Raw genomic sequence first — 17,035 nt, 5'->3', positions numbered from 1 at the left:
CCCAGTACAGCCAGGAGGGCTGCCTGGATCCCACTGCAAACACAGTTGCACTGGGAACAGACACAACCCCTTGCAGAAGACAGACAGCCGCCTGAGCAACAACTGAAACCACAAAATCTGAACGAAAACCCAGGTCACCATGATGTAACACTTGGAAAATGTCAAGTTTAAGGAATCTGTGTGTGGTTGGCTCAGAAGCAGAAGACAAGAACATTGGCCATCTCAGGACCACCATAGAGCAACTTGGGGTCCCTTCCCACCACCTGCTGAGGGTGACAACAACCCAGCCGCCTGGTCTATGAGCCGCGTGGAGACCAGGCCTGGGGCGGCATGAGCATCGTGTCTGAGCAGAAGGTGCTGCCACTCCCAGGGACAGCGCGTGGGCATGCGCGCTGCTCCTGCGAGCCCTCCCCCGGGGCCACCCTCACCTGGGCCCCCGGGGATCTGCTGCGTTCCTCTCTCCGGGTGACTTCGACTGGAGCGTGTGCCCCCTCTGGGCCACTGGGGCCTCAGGCTCCCTGGGCTGAGATGCCCCCTCCTGCTCCTCGGGCTTCTTCTTCTCGCTGTCGCTGTCGTCGCTGCCTTCTCCTAGAATGTCATCCACCTGCCAAAGGGCCAGCAGTCAGCTTACGGATCCACTTGCCAAAGAACCACCCACGTCCCTCCCAAGAAATGAAACACAGTGCAGATTTAACGTGCTGACCCTGCTCTCCCTACGAGACACACTTTCCAGTGCCACCTGGGGTCCCACGATCAACACTACTTTACACACCCACACTGGGCTCGGCAGTTTCCTCGGCCCAACATCAGCAGCTGAGGAACATGATGAGGCTCACGGGGGGTGGGGTGGGGGGTGGCGCAGAGCCTGGAGTCACTTTTGGCTGCATAACTCTGACGGGACCTCGTGTTTAGCACGCTATGGGATTTTACGTTGAACGACTGGGAGTCCAGGCCGCGGCGTCAGTGGTGCCTGTGCCTTTGCTCTAAGAGCCTGCAGGTTAACCATTTACGGACTTGCCAGGTGAGGGCGATGAGGGCAAACACGCTCTGGATAGCAGGGCGGGCCCTGAGCGACACAGGACACCAGCACGGCAGCAGGAGGGACAGGACAGAGGCTGAGGTCTGCAGCGCTCCCACCGGCCGCCACACTGCCACAGCCTCCACACAGCCTCCACACAGCCTCGAGGTGCTGGGACCCAGGCTGCCCCCGCCCCAAAAGCCAGGGAGGGAGGAGCTGCACCCCCCCCTTGCCAACGTCATGACAATGGTCACCAAGGGCGCCGGTGGCTCACTTCCCAGATGAGCTCTGCAACCCAAGGCCATTGGTCAATTCACCTGCTTGACCTTGGGAATGACCTTCAAGCAGCTCCCAGCCCTTTAGCCCAGAAGACTTGGGGTAGCAAGTACAGACTCCAGCCAGCGCCCTGCTCTGCCACGACAACTGGGACACTGCCATGGTCTCAAGTGCTGAGTGACCACAACTGCACCCGTTTTCACTGTTCTGAGTTAACTTGTGAGAGACGTGTTGCCCTCCCCACGGAGCCGGCCTCAGGCAACGCACGGAATGGAGACGTCAATCCCAAGAAGAGCCATAATCTGGGCCAAGGATCATGAATGTATTATGCACAATCCCAATCCCAACCCACAGTGCAACTGGAACGAGGCCACGAGTGCGTGACATCCGCCTCCCACCATCCCCACAGCAGTGAGGGGACCTGCTTGTCTCAACACTGAGCCAGTGGAGAATGTGCTATTTTGTTCAGAATTAATGACAGGACGGTACTGCTCCCAGGGCAGGGCAGACACACCCGCACGGTGGCCTCTGGGGGCCATCTGACAGCCTGCCTCAGGACAGACACTTTGATTGGCTCGTCCCAAACTGCCCTTTAGCTTATCAGTCAGCAAATCTATGGTCACTTCTTCTAAGGACATGTCTTAACACACGCAGACAGCACACGAGGCTCGAGCTTGCTGTGCTCTTAGAAACAAGCTTACAAGTTCAACCAGAGTGTCTCCTCTACAAACACAGGTCACGGTCTCAGGATGGCGGGAGCCCGTGTTGGGCTGTCCCAGCACAAGCACCGGCCAGCGCCCTCACCATGGCCCTGAGCCCTGGGAACCCCGACGACACTATGGCCCTTGTTTGGCAAAAACCTTTCTCTGAGGGAAGCTCCACACACAAACTACTTGGCACCAACATGACTAAAACAGACAACCACAATAGGCGTGCACATACCTCCAATTCTCTGAGAAACACAAGCAGAAATTCTCTCAGATCTGGGTTTGCAGGACGTGGCTCTAAGATGCTAGGGTGCTGCCGGGTGCACCATGAGGACAAGCGCCTGAAACAAACAGCTTGGGGGCAGCTGTGGAGCCCCTGGAACACCTGCCACGGGCCACATGTGCTTCCTGGGTGAGCTGAGCTGTGTGTGAAACAGCTCTGGTGGCAGAAGGAAGTGGGCACGGAAATGACGGGACCCAGGCTGCTGGGGCTGGAAGAGGCGTCTGGGCCCTGACACCCTGGTTCACAGCAGGCAGCCACTGCAAACCCATCTCCTGTCAACACCGATCCCAGCCTAGGAGCCCCCTCTGGTGGACTAACACAACTACAACAAGCTCAGAGTCCCAGGGACCTCAGGACAGGGCACAGGTGAGCACGGGGGCCTATACAGAGCACAGGTGAGCAAGGGACCTCAGGATATTGCATAGATGCGAGTGCAAGGACCTCACAGAGCACAGTGAGTACAGGGACCTCAGAACATGGTACAGATGAGCAAGCTCACATTTACAGTCACATTTCTCAGGACCCTCCATTTACTGAAACGAGTGCCACCAGGTAACTACAAAACCGTGCCAGGTGACCTGGGGATATGTCACGATTCCTAGAACTTAACTGTATTTGACATGAATGTTTTCGGCAGAGCCCCCACATAAGGAATTTATGCAAAACGACAGGTCCTCGGCTGCTAAGTCAGGGCGGAAGTCATCAGAAGTGGAGAAACTCAAGACACACATGTCCCGAGTCACCTCCGAGAACAGGATCTCGTCTGAACAAGGATCCTTGGCAGCAGCAAGGACCGGCGGCTCTGATCCCAGTTTCCACATTCCAACCTGTCCTCCCGTGAGAGGTGCTGGGAGCAGGGTTGCCGCCTGGGACTAGGACATGCCTCTCCGTCTGCGTGTGGAGCGGGGAGCTCCTATCTATGTGTCTCCTGGTTTCACAGGGACTTTTGTGACTTCTCTCCACCTGAAGCTCCTACTGTGCACACAGAGCCCCTCCTAGGACGCAGGAGGCGGCGCAACCCTCAGGCTTCACCCTTAGGACCAGTACTTGCTGAGACAATGTGACCAAGGAGAGGTCTGGCTTGGCGTGGAGGACCCACCGGGTCCACGCGTCTCCTCGTTGGCCAGCTGACACCTAAGCTTTGGAGGTTCTCTGAGACTCACAATGACAAATGACAGACATGTCCAATGGTCACAGGGTCTGCTGACACCCTGGAGTCTCACGTAACACCCCTGTCGAGGAGCAGACTCTGAAGGACAGGCCCCTCTGGTGAGGCTGCTGGCTGCCATAGGTACAGGGCGACCAGGGAACCAGGAGTGACTCTGCCCTCACTGCCCTCGCACAAGCAGCCACAGGACCCCTTCAGTGGGCGCCAACCAGGGGGAAGGAGCCTCATGTTTGACTAAGTCTTAAGAAAGAGCAGACATCTCTGCTCAGCTGCTTGGGGAGACTCCACGAGGGCCCTTCCCTATTGCACGCAGCCGTGGGGACAGCAGCCCAGGCCAGCACCACTGGCCACTCCTGGCATGCTCATGCCCCCACTTTTCTCAGCTCTCCCGCCATCCCTCGTGGGGCTCCCCAGGACCCCCCGAAGAGGAGGAGAGTCAGCTCCTACTCACTCAGGGAGCGCTGACCACATCCCCGCTTCCCAGGGTACCTGCCGCCCACAGCACTAGCGTGGCTCCTTGCTGGAGATGAAACAAGCCCCCGTCTCGCAACGCCCGCCATCCTCACCCCCTGCTCCCTGGCAGAGCTCAGAGGTCTCACTTCAATCCTTCCTATTCCGCAAAACAGTCTCTGAAGCGTTAAGGCTACTTTTTATTTCTGTAACAAATACTAGGTTTCAGAGGAAGAGTCACACTCAACACTCATCTGACATAAAAACTCCTCTGATACGAAATAAACAAGAGTCAAAAATGCTGTCACTGCCTGAAAACCGGGCAGGGTGTCTGCACGTCCCAGCAGTGAGGCCACCCATGACCAACCGGGGACAGACAGGTGGCCAGGAGGAGAGCAGCGAGGGCCCCAGGTGTCCTCCCTCCCGGCCCCTCCTAAGGGGGCAGCGTCCCTCCACTGGGGCTTGGAGAAGTCGTGTTGAGGAAATTCTCTGAGAGAGAACCTTGTATGAAACAGCAGCTTGTGCCTTGTGAGCTCTGAGGCAGGTGATGGGTTAGAGGAATTCAGCCCCTACAGAAACAGCTTAATGGTCACAGGATAAAGTATCGTCTGAGGATGCTAATCTGAGATGCTATACTGAACAGACCATGTACATCTTCCTGCTCTTGCTAAAAATAAACTGAAATTCTGTTTTCCTCCTCAGCACTCAGCCCAGCATTCCCCGTGAAGACCACATGACCTGTCCGCACAGTGCGGTCGTGCCAGGCAGGTGAGCACTGTGGCCAGGGATCTGTCCCTGAGATGAAGAGGACACTGCCCGGCCCGCCAGGGCCCACTGGGACTCTAGTGCTGTCTGTTTACTTGGGACGTGGGACATAGTTCTTACATCGGCCCTTCAAACAAGTCAGCCCAAGAACGACGCTGTGCTAACCACCTAGAGACAGAGACCCCGACGGGTGTGGCCCCTCCCCAAGGGGCCTGGCCCACGACCGGAAGTGAAAGCATAAATAAGGGCCAGGAGGGCCCTCGCTGACACGGGCCTCTGTGGTTTTAGAGATGGACACGAGACAGACAATACTGACTGACATGGCTGTCTAGCAGCACCCCTGGCCCCCACCTGCGTGATGCCAGGAGCACCCCTTCATCAACGACAACCGCAGATGCTATCAGGTGCCCCGAGGGAGCAGTGGGGAAGGGAGGGCCCACTGATGGACACCCCCCCCCCAAAGTTAGTGCACTTATTGCGATTCGACACTGTTGTGAATCTCTTTTCCTAGAAACACAGTGCTCGTCCCAACCCACAGGCAGGACACTGGGTCCCGGGGCCGGCCGAGGGCGCGGCCGTCACACGGCGCTCACCTCTCTGTCCATACTCTCTAGGTCTTCCTTACAGAGCGTGTACAGCGGCAGGGTCTCTGACATACTGGGCTGTCGCTTTCTTCTGGGACCGGGCTGCTCCCCAGCGCGATTATCTGGCAGCTCCTCACCAAACATCTGCTGCTGATGTGGCTGAACAGCTCTGAAAAGAACATGTTAGGTCCCACGTGAGGCAAGGCAGTTTCAGTTCACCTTCCCATCACTGAATCGGATCCGACCCGCGACAGGCAACCACACGCGCACACACAGAACACTCTAGAAACATGCTCTCTTCTGCCCGCTGGCTCGAGTCTGCTGGCCTCCAGTGGATGCAACACCCACGGCCGCCCAGAGCATCTGCCGGGCTTCACTCATTTTAGAACAAAGGGCAGAGAGGAAGAGCGACGATGAAAAATTTCCAAGAGGCCAGCAAGGAGTGTTATTTATCCTCAAAATAAGGCTGCGCAAGCCCTAAGATTTAAAAAACAAACTCACTACATCTCTACTATCCAGGCTATGAAAACAGGAAACGTGACGGCGAAGTGAAGACACAGACGCCACCTACCCACAGAGAACGCGAAAAGGCACCTTGAGTTCTGTGTCTGAAGTTGGATTAACTATTAAGTATTAATACACTAAACCAACCAGCAAAGACCGCCCCAGAGCCGACACCGTGTGAGCCAGAGACGGTTCCATCATGTTCCAGCAGCTCCCTCTACACGTCTCCATGGTCAGGTCTCGTGGACACACCCACACGGCCTGTCACGTGACTCCTGTCACGGCCGTGGAGTTTAAGGGGCTCGTGACCGCGGGAGTCACTCCTCTCTGAGCGCTGTCTCTGGAGCCAGCAGCTCTGGGGCTGGGAACCAGAAACCACAGGTTCAATCTCTACAACACTGAGCACATAGTAGTAAAACCTCGTTATTTTGAAGAAAAATGGGGGTATAAAGTCTAAACTACAAAATTAAAAAGCAGCAACTGTACTGAACTGATCATATGTTATCTAAGGAAGGTAAAATGTTTTAACCTGGAATCAGAAAGGACAACCTAAAAAATGCTGATCTCGGCTTATTCAAGTCAGAGTAAGTTGACTCCTGATCAACACGGGGTCCACCTGTGCGTGGACGGCCTTCAGTAAACACCTGCTGTTTCTGATCTGAGTTGGGAATTATGGGTGCGGGGGGCCGGCCGTGTGCATGATGTAGGCTGTTCTACAGAGGGGCCTTGAACATCCCGGAGTCTGGTATCCCCAGGGGGTCCTGGAACTGATCCCCCGAAGGTGCCCAGGGACAATGAGGCTCTGGGGACTCAAAGATTATATGTGAATTTTCAACTGTGCAGGTCACACCCCGCTGTTCAAGGGTCAGCGGCATGTTCCCGGCCTCGCCAGCAGTCCACCCACCACCCTGAGTGCTTGACCCTCACGCTCTGACGGGGACACCAGGCCCACTTACCATCAGCTCAACACGCAGAGCTCCAATATGAATGCGGAAAAGTGGCAAAGGGATCTTTTTACTAAAAATAAATACATTGTATAGTCTCCCTTCAGAAAAATGGTTCCAGAGTTTTAACAAAAACATGGAAGGTGGGAACGAGCACTCCCCTCTTCAGAAGCTGACCAGGGGCCTCCGGACCTTAGGGTGCGTGGAGCTAGACGGAGCCTGGGCTGCAGCGGGAAGGCGCGAGGGGGAAAGGCTCGATACCCCATGTCCCAAGACCTTGTAAATCGGTCATCAAACTGAGGGTCCTGAGTCCCTCAGGGCACCTGGGAAGTTCTCCCTTAAGGCCGGGGGCGGAGGGTAAGGGGGGGACAGTCTGTTTCTTCCTGCATCTTTCCGGAAGAACAGATCTTGACAGGCGGTGGGACCACTGTCCTTGCTAAGCCAGAGACCCACAAAATGCAAACAAGCCCCGTTTCTCATTACGTTTCTTTTCAATCTGGAAAATAGTTATGCATCCACCAGCAGCTACAAGAACATTTTAAACAAAGGGAACAGCAGCCTTGGCAAGGAGACAGAAGCACCAACTGACCAACCAACCAAGGAGACGCAGAGGGGGGTTCCCCGTCACCATGGAGGAACAGGGAACAAAACCAGTGACCTCAGAGATGGGACAGAAACCAGCAATCTCCACCAGACAGAAAGGAGACTGAAGAGGGAATGAGGAGAACAGCTCTGGGGACACGTGAGACGGTCACAAGGCTTCGACGTCCTGTCCCTGGGACCAGGAGGAGGAGCTTGGCATAGCCTTCAGGTCTGGGGCTGAGTGAGTCCCAGACAGGACGAAACAGCACAGCCACAGGACCACAACGAAGCCCCAGCTCAGACAGGGAAAGGTCCTGAAGGCGGGGAGGGAAACGCAGCTCGCAGGGCTGGGAAGAGGCGGCACAGGGTCTCCACCACGCGTGATGGAGCCAGGACAGAGGACGGGGGACGGGCTCCTTGACTGCGGCACAGTCACACCCATGTCTGCCTCAAACATGAAGAAAAAGAGAAACTGCACAGGTCAGAGGATAGCAGGGAACCAGGGCAGCCTTCTGCTCCTCACTGTCCCCCGATTCCAGTGTGATCAGCGCCCCCCCGAGGGCCTCAGCACTCGGACTTGGTGGACACACACAAAGACCTAAAACGAAAACTGCACCCTCTCAGGGAGAGGACCTGGCACGAGGCAGGGCTGCCAAGCCAGCACCAAAGTGAAACCCACGGGAGGAAAATCAACCACCTCATCAGAGTAAGAACTTCTGTTCTGCCAAACACTCTAAGACAGCGGACACCAGGCAGAGGGGAGTCTGCAGTCACAGAAGTGACAAAGGGCTCGTATCCAACGTGTACACTCAACCCTGAACCTTGGCAGTACAAGCAAGCAGCCCAGTTAGAAAAAAGTCCAAAGAGAGGAGGTGCTCCTGCCCAGGGCACACGGACGGCCCAGGCTGGCCCAGCACGAGACCTTGAGGAGGTGCCAGTGAAAGGGGGACACACCTCATGCTGTGTGACACTGAGAGGCAGCGGGGCTGCTGGGGCACGAGAAGGTCCCACCCTGAGAGGGCTGGGACCTGCTGGGGCACGAGAAGGTCCCACCCTGAGAGGGCTGGGCAGGTCCTGAAAGGACCAACCCACACTTGGCACCAGGACCCGACTCCGAGCGCCCTGGATGGGCCAGCGTCCGAGCCCAGAACCCACACCTCTCAGTGAGTGTGTCAGACGCTCACAGTTCCAGAGCCTCCAGGGAGATGGGTTCCAGGTGCCCTGTCACAATAGGGTCCCGGGCCCAGAACAGGCTGTGTTGCCGTTCTCAGGGTGAGGAGAAGGGGCTCCCCCTCCCACCGCCCTTGACACATAGGAACCACGGCGGGCGGGGGGGGGGGGGCACCTGAGCACTAGGACCAGCAGGAAACAAGGTCTGGCGAGCGCCTTGGGGGGGAAGGCATGGGGCTCACGAGGCCCAGAGCCTGCAGGTCCTGAACGTGCAGTCTACACACCTTGCATCTGAACTGCTGACCATGGATGGGGACCTGTTCTAGGGGCTGGGCAGCCATGTGTGGATAGGCCCAGGTACCTACCTGCTGGGGCTTCATTTTCCCTCCTTACCGGGGACCCCCATCCCAAGGTGCCACGACATCCCCACTGAGTTCAGGGGATGCCCACATGGGACTACCACCCAGCTGCTCTCAGGGGCTCAGCCACCATGGCCACTGGGCTGTAGCTGTCCCATCATGCCAGTGGGGAAATCCACACAGAGGGCCACCTGGCCCTGCTCTTGTGACAATATCACAGTGACTTCCTGAGGAGCGCTGTCCCTGGCCTCACCCCCCCACCCCCCAGAAAACCTCTTATGGTGCAGCACCTCCTCCTGAGACCATGAGGCTGTCAGGACGGGTCCACAGTGTCCTGTTCCTGGGCAAAGCATAGCTGGATACCCAGAAGGGACGGAAACAAAACCATGTGCACCCAGCACCATCCAGTCTCCTCTCAGGTGGGGAACCTCAGGAAGGACGACAGTCTCACCACGGAGGAAAGATTCAGCAATAAACACCCCGCCCACTCTGTGGCAGGGATACACGTAGGCCCAACCGAGCACCTGGAAGTCCACCCACGTCAGACGCTAACCAGAAGCCACCCTCCTCGGAGGGCCCTCTGGGACAGCAAACGCAGAGCTAGAAGCCCACAGTCCATTTTTGCAGGACAGCCTGGATGAGGGTCACTCCAAAACACTACTGAGTCTCTCTGCCTTGAGTCCAGGTCCTGCACGAATGCGTCCATCACGGGCTTCAGCCGAACCTTCGATCGACCAACAACCCATGGACCTGCTGCTGTGGTGACAGAGAGGAAGCCACAGGTCTGCTCCCCTGTGCTCGGGGGGGGGGGGGGGGGGGCTGAGCTCACACTGGACCACAGGGTCTCCACAGAGAGTGGGATGCAAACGGAACCCACCTTGAGAAATACTGCAAGAAAGGTCTCACGGTGAATACTATACGTTATAAATGTTTGAGCCCTAAGTGCAGCTACAAGAAAAGCGCCCAGCACCCCCCGTATTCAGAGTGAAGAACGCCGTCCAGAAGAAAAGTACCGTGTCCTCTGTTTCCACGGCAGCATTGACTACAAGATGCTTTTCTAACTCAACCAACACATCCCAGAAAGGACAAAGCAAAAATAAAAAAAACCCAGCAAGAAAATGGTATATTAAGGCTACAAAGGGCAGCTTGCTGAAGCAAGACCCCGAAGGTAGGTCGAGATGCGAGAAGGAACCAGCCCTGTGATCCGGCGCCTGCACCTGTGGGTGGGACGCCAATCCAGCAAACTTGGCCAACTGACCGTTTATTAAGGGGCCACGCGACCTTCCCTCCACCCTGTCGTGACTGGAGATCACAGGAACACAAGCAGCAGCACAGAGATGTCAAATGTAGCTCCTTAAACGGTGGAATTTGGTTAGTGATGATGCTTCTAGTTACAAACAACAAACTCCCAAACAAAAGCCCAACACAACTGGTGTAACCCTGGGCATCTGTCCACGCACCTGGGGCTCCACGGCAGGGCCAGTAGACACCTTGCCTGGCACTCGGACAGCTCTACGTACACTCTCTGAGTGAACCATGGCTCCCGTTGAGCTCTGAAGGGTCAGTGTTGCCAGGGGAAGGCCAGAGGAATGCCACTGCCTGTCTAGGCCACTCCCAGCTCAGGGCAGCCGCTCGGGGGCCCAGTGCTGCCGAGGGGGAGCAAGAATGTGAGGCAGGACCACACGCCTACCCCAGAACGTCACCTCGGACACCGCCCCGAGCGTATCTACACAGTGGGGTGTATGGTCCTCAACCTCAGGCAGGCGGATTCTGTCAGCAGAGGAAGTGAAGGGCGCACCTACAGGACTCGTGGGGACGGCTCACTCAGCAAGCGCCCTCCCCCCCGGGAAGTGTCAATGCTGGTCCACTTGGGTGTCTCACTTCCACGTCCTGCTCACACCCACCATCGCCACCAACTGCCCACCTGGCTGAGCGTGGAAGCAGCAGGCAGCCAGGGAGGCTGAGAACCACCACCCAGCACGGGCCCAGAGGTTCCCTCCTCCCTCATGACACCATCTGTCCTGGGGACGAGGCAGTCGGGGGTCAGACCCAGCCCCCCACCCTGTCATCTGCTGGGATGTGGGCAACAGCGGCACACGTGTGGTCAGCAAATGGAATGGCTCCTGGAGGGCGGCACTGAGCAGGCGTGAGTTAGCCGGTGCACAGCAGATGACAGGTAACCCTGACTGCTCCAGCTGGGACCCGACGCAGATAGGAAAGAGTGCAGAAAGGTCCCTCATGGAAGTGGGAGGCACTTTCCACGTGGTCAGTCAGGGCCCTCAGCAGAAAACCACATCCAACCCAGAGCTAGACACAGCCTGACTCCACACACATGCTGTGCCCAGCCCACCCGAGGGAAGCCACCAGCAAGGGTGTTCCGTGGTGCAGCCAAATGTACCTGAAGGAGGAGTGCTCCGTGTGGACTTGCAGGGAGCCGGGGGGCCCGGGGCCGGCAGAGCCCTTCCGGATGAGCTTGCCAGTGCTGGCGTCGTAGATCCGGACGTCGGGGCCGGGCTGGGCCCTGGGGTGCACAGGTGTTGGATGGAACAAGGTAGCGGGCAGCGCCCCTTGCCTGTCGGGAAAGGCTGCGGGGCCATCCTCCCTGTGGGTGAGGACAGGCCATGAGAAGGGGCCCAGACTGACTGGGGGACAAGGGATGCCCTCGCAGGCCCGCAAACTAGGTCCCTCCACCTGATGCTCAAGAGCCTGTGTGGATGAAGGTGTGGACACCACCCTTCTTAAATGCCAGGGCACAGCCCTGGGCAGGACGGCACAGACATGAGACAAAGAGGGGCCCCACCTGGGACCTCAGCACAGAGGCTGCATTGTTGTTTCCCTCAAGCCTGTCGCAGGATTTTCCCTCTAAATACAACATTCAAACTGAACAGAAAGATTTTTTAAGTCTTTCTGAAAAAAATCACCAGCCTCTCTTCCGTATTCCTCGCCTTGGCCCAGCTCCCCCACCCCGATTCTACGGCAGTTGTGTGGCTGACGTAACTTCCAGCAGCCGTGAAGGAAACACGCAAACCAGATTCGCGGCTGAGCCCTGCTGCAGTCACAGGACTAGGCAGCAGCCGTCCCCTTTTTCAGATAATCTGTGCAGGGCAGAGCCTGGAGGAGCTGCAGTGGGGCAGCCAGGGCACAGGTGGGAGGTCTCTGAGGAAGCCGAGGACCGCCCATCGCGGATGCCACGTGGGGCTGCGGGCAGTGAGGCTGGCAGCCGGGGGGCTCTCCAGAGGGGACAGGCCTGTGGGCAGCTCACCTCTGCACTCTGCCGTAGTCCTCGCTCAGGGGGAAGAGCTGCTCCTCCACCCTGTCCCACCGCTCAAGGCAGCTCCACAGCCAGTCAGGGTTCACCACATGCAGCTGTCCACACGCCTGGGCTTGCCGCACCTTCTCTGTACCTGCAGGGAGGGGCACAGCAGCCCTGCTGTCCAGGGGCCCTGCACCGAGCCCGTGGCACCCGCCCAGGACACGCCCACGTGCACACAGGGGCCCAGACGGGCAGGCACGGAGCTGGCCCGGTTAGAGTACTGCTGTTGTGCGTCTACAGGAAGACACTGCTGAAACTTCCACGTGACACGGGAGCCATGCTAGTTTCAGGGTGACCAGCTGAGACCAACGCAGGCACGCCTGGCCCAGAAGCCCCCTCGGGTGCCCTTGCCCCCACCCCAGGGCGGGACCCAGCGAGGGCCCAGAGGCTGGGCCGGCCACTCACCTGCCTTGGCGGCAATCAGGTGGGTGGGCCTGTCGGGCGCGTCGGGGTCCACCACCAGCTGGGTGAGGATCCGGGCGCCGAGCGCGGTGGCGTGGTAGTGCTCCCGCGTCCGCTCCACGGGCAGGTTGGTGGGGTGTAGCCCACTGAAGACGATGGCCACGTCCGCGAGCACCCGGCTCTTGAGCTCGGGGACAATCCTGCGTATGTCAGGGGCCTCTGGGGCCTCCCCGCGCAAGTAGCGGTCGTACCGGGCGTAGTAGGCGGCGTGCACGCGGGCGAGGATGCCCTCCAGGTGCACCAGGTGGTCGTCCCCATCCTCCTCCTCCTCCTCCTCCTCCACACTCTGGTCCAGCGACTCGCCCACCGTGATGCCCGACTGCTCGCTGTTCTGGGACTCGGTCTCGGCCTCCTTCCTGTCGGCGGGGCCGCCGGCCAGCCCGCAGAGGCCATCCCGCTCCCCCTCCTCCTGCGGCTCTGCCGGCACCGCAGGCACAGGCTCCCCGCAGTGATTTGCCCCCACGGGCCTCTCCCCTCCTGGGCCCAGGGCCCCGCCTGGCTGCACAGCTCTCCCCGTGTCCTGCACAGCCTTAGGCTCCTTCTGGCTCCTCTTCTCCCCACTTTCACCGTCGGAGGTGCTGGAGGACCGACCCTCCGACTCGCTGCTGCTCTCACTGTCGCTGGACAAGTCAAAGTCCAGGTCGCTGCCCGCAGTGCCCTGAGGCCGCTTCTCAGCCGAGGTCCGGCCTTGCTGCTGAGCACAGGCCGGGGGCCCCCTACAGTCTGCCGGAGGGGCGCGGGCAGCAGGTGAGGCCCAGTCCCCATTGAGCTCCCTCGCGGGCTTCCCAAGGCCGTTACTCTGCTCAACCCCAGGGACCTGCCTTCCCTCCTCGGGGTCCATGACAGACGGAGCTTGATCTGGGACGTCGGCGCCTTTGGGAGGGTAAGTCACTGCACGTGCACACAAAGGGAGAAGTCACCGTGATTTTCGAGAAGAGGAAAAGCCGCAGGATACACCCACCACACCCTGCTCAGATAGGCCCTCGAGCCCTCCTCTGCAGGGAAGCCCCAGCCCTCTCAGTCCTAGTCTAGTGGCTGAGCAACAACTGCACATATCAGAACATTTCACTTAATCCTACTCAACTGAAAAATTTTCAGATTAGTACTATTTAAAAACTCAAACTGAAACCAAATAACATCATGCTTTTCAGTACAACATAAATACAACAGCCCCTGCAACACTGACATACAAAAAAACAGCAACAAAGTGAATCCTGCATCCAGAGCAGGGGAGACAGTGAAGCAAACACTCATGCTTCCTCGAGGGCCAGAAGGGAGCCGCCCACCTTTCTTCCTTGCCAGAGGCTCCCGGGACCCGGGGGGAGCATTGATGTCCCCTGTGCCCTGGAAGTAGACGTATTTCTTTACGGTGATCAGGTTGGGGGCGAACTTCCAGACGTCTTCTCGATCATCGATAATGCAAACCATTGAGTCTCCACAAGGAAAGAGATTTCTAGAAGCAAAAGTATATCAGGACTATTAGTGCAATTTACAGGAAAGAACCATCAAGTGACCCAGGTTCTCCTAACACTCACAGCATTAGCAGCAGGCCAGCTCCTGAGGGAATGTGAACCTGAGATACCAACACCAACGCCAAACACCTTCTTTGAACTCGTGACTTGGCGGACAGCGCACCTGCTACTCAAGGAAGCTCTGTGCTTTCCACCCACAGCCCCCTGCACTTCCTGTGCCCCAGCCCTGCTCTCAGGCCCCTCTCCTCAGACCCTGTCCTCCTGGGCTCCTGCCACTGCCTAGACGCCAGGGACAGGCGGGGGAGGGGTCTGGTTGGAGACAGTGGCAGAAATGGAAGCTAAATACAGAATCACTGCTCTGATGCTCCCAGGGCATCCACACGATGGGAACCAACAGTGGGTCTTGTGACGACCCCAGCAGGCACATACCTAAGGTTCCCTGTCTTAGAGAACGGGTCAATGCACTCGTCCCTCGACAATATTCGGTGAGAGAAAAGCTTCTTCTCAGGGTCTAAAAAGCCTTTGAAGAGAAAACAGGACAAGGTCACCCATGTCTAAGATGCCCAGAGGCTCCACTGTGCACATGGCAAAGGTCTCAATGCTTCCTTAGAATCAGACACAGAGTCACAGAACCTCCGTCTTCACATTAGTCTTCACACCGCGTGTCCTAGCAGTCACACAGCAGCCACGTGCCAAAAGCATGTATGTTGAATTTTAGTTACAAGATGATTTTAGTGTTGCTGACGTGTCTGTGATTAAAATGTCCTATGAGGGCACTACATGGAACAGGGCCACGTCGAGATGTCACGCTGCTCTATTTGCACCTCGAGTGTTAAGTGCAGATGGACATAAGTGACATGGCTCCATAGCTGTTTCCAAACCAATTAATAAAACATTTTCTTAAGATCACTTACACAAGAAGTTTCCTCTTCCTGGTATCTGTGGTCCTGACCAACTTCCAAACTGGTCTTTGGCCCTACCTGACCAGAGTGACTACAGGGCAGGGAGGGGCAGGAGCAGTGGCTGAACTTTAGACTTAACCCTCCCAGTGAGGCTGACTCAGAGCTCATCACGGACAATTAGAATGACCCAGCATCAGTGTTCCGGGTGCATCTCTCGCAGTTTGGCTGGAGCCGCACACTCACCTGCGATCGTGTGCGCATATAGCCGGCTACCAAAGGTGAAGACATGCAGCTCGTACAGCCTGGCAACCTTCTCCAGGAACTCCCTGCAGTGTGGACGCAGGCGAGTGTGCAGCATCGGCTCACCCCGGCCCAGCTGGAAGTGCAGGATACCCTGCAGAGAGCGAATGGCCAGTTGACAGAGGACCCGAGGGCACCAACTCCACCCCACCATCACAATGGGTCCAGGCAGGAAGCCAACTGACCCAGCACAAGCTTTCCTCACACGTGCTCCACTGGAGTGAGCTCAGCCCCCTCTGCAGCCACTACCCACAGCAACCACACAACTACCCGCGACAACCACACAACTGCCCACAGCAACCATCGATGACAACCACACAACTGCCCACAGCAACCATCGAGATCACAGCGACTACCTGTTGCCAGTCTACAGTAATTACCTATGGTAACTAGGGCAACTATCTACAAGTACAGAGAGTGCCTGGGACAAACACCCACAGGAACAAGCTATGACAATTGAGACCACTACCCAGTCACTACTGCATCTCAGAAGGGCTGCAAGGACACCAGCAGACCCTACGCTTCCTGACGACTGCGCCTACTCTTTCTGATGGCAGATAAAGCAAAGTGTCCCCAAGTAATGTCACGCACGTCTGTATTGTCACACACTGACATCTGTCCAACTGCAGAACCACAGCAGGTGGCTTAGATCAGGTTCCCATTAGTCTACTGACAGCATCTTCCCCAGGTACCAATAAAAGCAAACCACAGGTTCCACGGAGGCTAGTCCACCTCACAGACCACTTTAAGACACAGCTTTATTAACTTACAGACACATCACAGGACCTGAAACAGCATTTTAAACCACCTTAGCAGATAGTGAAATTAGTAACACTCAGTTGCTTGTACACAATTAATATGCAAATAAGCTCCCTCTCTTGAGGAAGTAAACTCAGACCCTTTAATCCTGTCATTAATGTTCTCAGTTAAAATGCTCTAAATAACAACTATAAAGGGAAGGTGCCGATCTCAGGCTTGGCTAACTTTCCCGGCTCTAGTCAGCCAGAGCCCTTCAGGATCGGGCTACTTAGAACACTCAAGAGTGAAGCCTTATAAACGACCTTCACCCCACTCAGCAGTAAACAGTCACTGAATGGCAATAAACTCCCTTAAAGGCACAAGTTCGGATCTGCAGAGTTAAGAACTAAACCCATCTTTCTGAAGTCTCAGCAGCACCCAGGTCAGCTGCAGCGTGTGGGTGGGCTCTGAGTGGCGGGTAAAGCCCTGTCATCAGGCTGCTACCAAGCCCAGTGGAGGGATGAGCCTGTGGGCAGGGTGTGGCAGAGGCACTAAAGCCACTAGCAGCAGATGGGACGGGCCACACAGACGCCAGGACACCTTCGCCTTCTAGACCACACTGGCTGAGAAACCAGCACGTTACAACTAGTTCAACTGTCATAAACGCCAACTTCAAAGCCGCGATAAACCCGAGTGCCAGCCTGGCCTGGCCCGGCCCCTCCGTCAGGACACCCTCCCATGGTGCTGTCCTAACCAGACTGATGAACCTGTGGATGCGAAAACCCGAGCGTTAACAGAGGGCTACACAGCAACCATCCTGCAGCAAGACAGTTACAGACAGACGACAATCTCAGTGACGCTAGTCTCCATAGGTGGTAGCAGCAGTTGACAGCTCCACGGGTGGGGACAGCCCTCTGCACGCAAACCTTCTGAAGGGTCCAGAAATTCAACTTCCCGGCCCCACCGAGCACAGAATTGAAGCAGCATTCTGTCCTGACCCTCTGAATCCCCGGTGAATCACACAGGGCAACATCCGGC

At 57.0% G+C, this 17,035-nt stretch overlaps 1 protein-coding gene across 4 annotated transcripts in view; it reads right to left on the bottom strand.

The window, feature by feature from the left end:
- CTDP1 (CTD phosphatase subunit 1) overlaps positions 1 to 17,035 on the bottom strand; it is a 28,545-nt gene that overhangs the window by 3,702 nt on the left and 7,808 nt on the right. For 2 of the 4 annotated variants that reach the window (XM_081149386.1, XM_081149385.1), the window contains exons 5-12: positions 15,203 to 15,353; positions 14,487 to 14,577; positions 13,872 to 14,038; positions 12,529 to 13,476; positions 12,073 to 12,214; positions 11,209 to 11,412; positions 5,261 to 5,420; positions 429 to 604 (exon numbers count right to left, since the gene is read on the bottom strand). In XM_081149386.1, the coding sequence (XP_081005512.1) occupies positions 429 to 604; positions 5,261 to 5,420; positions 11,209 to 11,412; positions 12,073 to 12,214; positions 12,529 to 13,476; positions 13,872 to 14,038; positions 14,487 to 14,577; positions 15,203 to 15,353 (2,039 nt within the window). The remainder of the gene's footprint in view (positions 1 to 428; positions 605 to 5,260; positions 5,421 to 11,208; positions 11,413 to 12,072; positions 12,215 to 12,528; positions 13,477 to 13,871; positions 14,039 to 14,486; positions 14,578 to 15,202; positions 15,354 to 17,035) is intronic. The other 2 variants (XM_081149387.1, XM_081149388.1) reach the window with 2 other exon arrangements.

Source organism: Miniopterus schreibersii (genome assembly GCF_964146895.1).
Source record: "Miniopterus schreibersii genome assembly, chromosome: 10".
Classification (NCBI taxonomy): Eukaryota; Metazoa; Chordata; class Mammalia; order Chiroptera; family Miniopteridae; genus Miniopterus; species Miniopterus schreibersii.
The sequence above is the reverse complement of the archived record's forward strand: the minus strand, read 5'-3'. Positions and strand labels throughout refer to the sequence as shown.